Source organism: Alligator sinensis, unplaced genomic scaffold, assembly GCF_000455745.1.
Source record: "Alligator sinensis unplaced genomic scaffold, ASM45574v1 scaffold1488_1, whole genome shotgun sequence".
Classification (NCBI taxonomy): Eukaryota; Metazoa; Chordata; order Crocodylia; family Alligatoridae; genus Alligator; species Alligator sinensis.
In genome coordinates this window covers 300751-305703 of record NW_005843097.1, presented here as the reverse complement: position 1 = coordinate 305703, position 4953 = coordinate 300751, and the positions used below count along the sequence as shown (strand labels likewise).

Here is a 4953-nt window from a genome sequence, read left to right as displayed (position 1 = left end):
GGGTGTCCAGGGGGGCTGCTCCATCTCTGTGACGGTTGAGACTTTATTTATTTTTCACTGTACAGTATTTAAAAAGAGAATAAAAAACACCAAAAACCTGCCTGTCTCATTATCGGGGCCACTTAACGAGCAGGGGGGAGGGCTTGGTCCACGGGATGGGGTTGGGGGGGACATGTGACCCACAATCTTGCTACAAGGTGTTCTGGGAGGTTGGATTCTCTGGAGGTGGGGCACAGACACCATGGGAAGGCCTTGGAGGACTGGCCAGGCTGCCCAGAGTGTCTCTGGAAGAGGTGGGCCTAGGAGCCAGGATGCCTGGTTTCTTTCCCAGAGGTGGGAGCAGTACAACCAATGGGGTAAGGTTTGGGGGGTGCGCAGATGCCTGAGTTACTTCCCTGGCTTGAAGCAGAGCAAAGGGAACCAAGGCATCCTAGTCTGCCCTCTCAGGGGACTGCCCTAATCCTGACTAACAGCTCAGATGAACCACACCCCTTCCAGGCTACAAGTGAAGCCCTGCCTCTCAGGCTCAAGGAGGGGTTCTGGCTTCCCCTGAACCATTTGTTTTGTGCTCTCTAGGCCACGCCCCTTCTTTTCAGTGGTGGGGGGTAGAGACTGAGGGAGGTGGGCTGGACCCGTGCACCCCACCTCCAGGACAGATGGGCACACAGCAACTTCCAGACACCTTTACTAGGTAGTGAGAGAGAACCCCGGTGTCTCGGTCAGCAGCTATCCCCACCCCACTTCAGGGTAACCCGCCCAATCTTGTGTGAGAGGGGGCTGGGAGCCCAGACACCTGGGTTCTCCCAGCTCTGGGGCGGAGGGGGTTGTGGGTGAGGGGAGAGCCGGGATGCCTGGGTTCTATCCCTGATAGAGGAAGGGGAGGAACTAGCTAGGATCAGGGGCTCCAGGGAGCTGGGATACCTGGGTTCTATCCTGGGTCAGGGAGTAGGAATCAGGGCAGGATCATGGCCTGGGGACTCAGATACCTGGGTTCTATCCGAGGGGATGGAGTCCAGGGGTTAGAGGCCCTAGGAACCTGGATGAGATGGGGGGGAGATTACAGTTTGGGAAGGGGCCTGGGAGCCTGCACACTGGGGGTCCATCAGCGAAGGGATGGGAGGCGGGGGTGGAACAGGGAAGGGGCCAGGAACCCAGATGCCTAGGTTCCATCCTCAGCTAAGGGCGGGGAGGTGGGGGCTGGTGGGTGGGACCCCTCCCCTGTCTCAGTCCCTGAGGGTTCGCAGCAAGGCCTCACGGATCTGCCCGGCAGCCCCCGCCTCGGAGGCCCGGTCCTCGTCCTCGTCCTGCTCCTCCTCCTCGTCCTGCTCCTCCTCTTCTTCCGGGAACCAGCGGGGCTGGAAGGGGTCGCCGTGGGCCTCGCAGATGTTGTGCAGGGTGCAGCAGGCAGCAATAAGCGTGGGCAGGAAGGCCACATCAGTATCGTTGCGTTTCTGCAGGCACCGCCACCGGCCCCGCAAGCGCCCAAAGGCCACGCCAGCCACGGTGCGGGCGGCCGCCGCGTACTCATTGAACCGCCTCCGGGCTGGCGTCAGCTCCCCAGCCCGGTATGGCCTCATGAGCCAAGGCAGCAGTGGGTACGAGGAGCCCCCCAGCAGGTAGACGGGTACCTGGACCCCACTCAGCTCCCGGGCACCACTGGGGAACAGCACCCCCTCCTGGGCTCGCCGATACAGCTCAGAGCCCTGCAGCACCTGGGCATCTGAGACGCGGCCAGGGCAGCCCACGTTGATGTCCCAGAAGCAGCCGCGGGAATCCACGGCAGCCTGGAGCACCACCGAGTGCCACCCGCGGCGGTTGTAGTAGCCAGCGGCATTCTCGTTGGGTGCCCGGATGGGGACGTGGAGGGAACCCAGCACGCCGGCCATCTGGGGCAGGGTGAAGCCGGCTGCCTCGGGGGTCTCGGGTGCTGCCACGTAGGCGGGCGTGAGGAGCCCTACCACAGCCTCGCAGACATCACGTAGGATCTTGCAGACGGTGGAGCGGGATACGCCGAATTGCTGCTCCACGGCCCGGTACTCGGTGCAGGCACCCAGGCGCCACAGGGTCATGGCCAGGCGCACCTCCACGGGGATGGCACGGCGCATGTTGGTGTCCTGGCGCTGGATGGCGCCCCGCAGGCGCCCGCAGAGGTAGTCAAAGGTGGCTGGGCCCAGGCGGAAGTTCTCGGCCCACTCCCAGGGGGTGAAGGCCTTGGCGCGCACCAAGTCCCAGAAGGCCGAGCTTCTTGCCTTGCTCCACAGGCGCCGCTCCCGCAGGAGCAGGGGAAGGCCGGAGCTGCTGCCACCCCCGCGGGCCTGCCCGGCAGGCGCCGCCCACGCTGGAGCCGCACGTAGTAGAGCAGGCAGAGGGCCACAGCCCCCTGGCTCAGGGCAGGCAAGGCAGGAGAGGGCAGAGGGCAAGATGGCGGCGCTGGGGCAGCCATCTTGGTTGGCCAGAGTGTGGTCAAGGGGGGGCCGCCACGGCGCATGCGCGTGGGAGGGGCGAGGCGGGCAAAACGCCCGCCTGAGAGGAAAAGGGGAATCTGCGCATGCGCACCCGCATGAGGCGAGGATGAAGTAGGCGCGCGCATGCGCGCGCTTCTGCACCGGTCGTGAGAAACATGTCTGAACTGGACGGGAGGTTTTGCGCATACGCACCCGCCTGAAGCGCGGAAAAAGGACACCTTTGCGCATGTGCTGTAAAGCGGGAGCTGCTGCTCCCCAGCAAGGAAGCGGGGCCTACCCATGCGCAATCTCCTGAAGGGAAGGTGGAGGGATCTGCGCATGCACCTGAGCGGGAAGGGGGGACTACGCATGCGGTGTAGAGGAGGAGCAGCGGCGCTTGTGGAATGGAGACGGAAGTGGCCTCGGCCGCCGTTTTTCAACATAGAGCAGGCGCTGGGGCTGCACTTATTGCCGGAGACGTGCTTCGATGAGCTCTTCTCCGCTTTCACCTGCTGCAGTGAGCCCCGGGCCGGGGTGGGGTGGAGCCCGTGCGGGCTTCCCCCACTCCCGTCAAGGTGCAGCCGCCGCCATGTTGGTGTGGGACGGAAGTCCCGTGTCGACGTGGGGGCCAATGAAGGGAAGGGAGGAAGTTGCCACCAGTCTCTCCTAGTCCCGTTGTAAGCGGGGGGACTGCATTTCCCAGCAGCCCCTGCGTGTGGCTTCCTGGGAGTGGGGAAAGAGCCCAGGCGCCTGGGCTCCCTAGTCCCCGCAGCCCCGCTCGTGCCGGCGCCCCCTGCAGGATCAGCGCCCGGAGGTCGAGGAGGGGGACCTGCACACTGAACCAGCTCAGCGACCAGGTATGTGGGGTTGTGGGCGGGGGTGCTCTAGTGGGTACTGAGGGGCAGGTGCAGGGGACGGGACAGTTTGCAGGGTCAGTGGGGCAGCCCCTGGGGAGATGGGAGGTGAATCACCTGATGGATGCCCTCCCCCCCCAGGTTGTCAATAGATACAGCAATCTCAGTATGGATGCAAAGCTAGATGATGCCAGTCGTGGGCTGGGAGTGGCATAGGGTGGGGAACCAGACACCTGGGTTCCCCCCTGGTTCAGGGCTTGGGTGCCAGGGATCCCACCTTTGAGAGTCCTTGGGCTCTGGGCGCAGACACCTGGGTTCCCTCCTGGGTGCGGACCTGGTGGGTTACAATAACTGGGAGCCTGAATGCCTGCATTGTCTTGGGGTGGGGGCCTGGATGCCTGCGGGGGACCACAGCCAGCCAGCTCTGGGGTGGAGGCAGCTGGCTAGAGGTGTGGCCCAGGTGTCCAGGCTCTCACACTTAGGCTACGCTCCCCTCCCAGAGAACCCAAGTGTCCTGGCCCCCAGCCCCTACCTACTCCCCCAGAGAACCCAGGCTTCTGGGTGGGCTTCCTGTCCACCCTCAGGCTTTCTTTCATTCCCCCCCCTGTACATTTCTTCAACATTTTTTCTTCTTTTACAAGAAGCTGGAAACCAAGGGATATGATGGGCTGAGGTGCTGGATCAGGAATATGATTGCAGTGGGGGGCACCTTGTGGGGAGCTGGGAGTCTGGACACCTGGGTTCTCTGGGTGAACAACAGCATAGAAAACAGAGGGAGGATCAGGTTCAGTGGGTGACTGCAGTACCTCTACCCCTCCCCTCCCCTCCCCTCCTCCAGAAGTGGTTGGATTCTGGATACTCAGGGGGTGGGGCTAGGGCTCTGGGGGTGGAGCCAAAGCTGGGAGTTGGGGGCTGATGGTTGTAGTACCTCCTGCAGATGGACATATTTCAAAAGAAGCTCCTGTTCATCCCCACAAAGGACCACTGAGCCCTGATGTCTGTAGCTGTGTGGGGCAGGTGCATCACCTACTTTGACTCACCGAATAGCAATAGGCCACCTGCAGGCAGCAGCTGTTCCTGGAGGGGGGCGGGAGCTAATCCTGCCTGTTTCCAGCCACAGTTCTTGGGGGGGGGGGGCAGGAGGGGATGCTGGGAGCAGGGCTTGGAGGCATCAGTAATTGCCCTCCCACAGTGCATCTATAAGGATCCGAAAGCCTTCACCAAGCAGGATATGCCCCAGAGCTGGAAGCAGATGTACAAGGAGCTACACCGAGCCCACCCCCTACATCCAAGAAGCTGGGGTGCGGAGCCTGTGTGCCTGACCAACTCCCCCTCTCCATCCCTTTCAGCTGCTACAGAGGGTGAGACTAGGGCTTGAACAACTGGGTTGCCACTGGAGGTTGGAGCAGGACCTCTTTTATTTTTTTTTTATTTTTTTTTTGAATAATGTAACTTTTTAATAATGATTGTAACATAAAATTTTATGTATATGGTTTTTTGGATGGGGGGGAATAAACTATCTTTGGACCCTGTCTGTGTGTGTGGGTGTGGGTGGAGGGGGGGGCTCTGCACATGCGCTGTAGAGCAGCTTGCGAAATGGAGGCGGAAGTGGCTCCCCCCCCCCATTTCCAACATGGCGGGGGGGGCGGCGGGGG

At 62.0% G+C, this 4953-nt stretch overlaps 2 protein-coding genes across 6 annotated transcripts in view; one reads left to right on the top strand and one right to left on the bottom strand.

Moving 5' to 3' along the window:
- Positions 1 to 1223: 1223 nt before the first annotated feature.
- Positions 1224 to 2746, bottom strand: LOC102373869 (putative nuclease HARBI1). The gene is made up of 2 exons (XM_006037336.1): positions 2743 to 2746; positions 1224 to 2338 (listed from the first exon to the last, which is right to left on the bottom strand). Exons 1-2 carry the CDS (start codon positions 2744 to 2746, stop codon positions 1224 to 1226), a joined length of 1119 nt encoding a protein of 372 aa, XP_006037398.1.
- The window catches only part of MPDU1 (mannose-P-dolichol utilization defect 1), a 5397-nt gene continuing 2968 nt past the window's right edge, over positions 2525 to 4953 (top strand). The window contains exons 1-3 of one of the 5 annotated variants that reach the window (XM_025193761.1): positions 2561 to 3301; positions 4236 to 4315; positions 4491 to 4659. In XM_025193761.1, coding sequence (XP_025049546.1) covers positions 4530 to 4659 — 130 coding nt within the window. In that variant the 5' untranslated portion in view covers positions 2561 to 3301; positions 4236 to 4315; positions 4491 to 4529. Of the gene's footprint in view, positions 3302 to 4235; positions 4316 to 4490; positions 4660 to 4953 lie in introns of all 5 variants that reach the window. The other 4 variants (XM_006037315.3, XM_025193760.1, XM_025193763.1 and 1 more) reach the window with 4 other exon arrangements.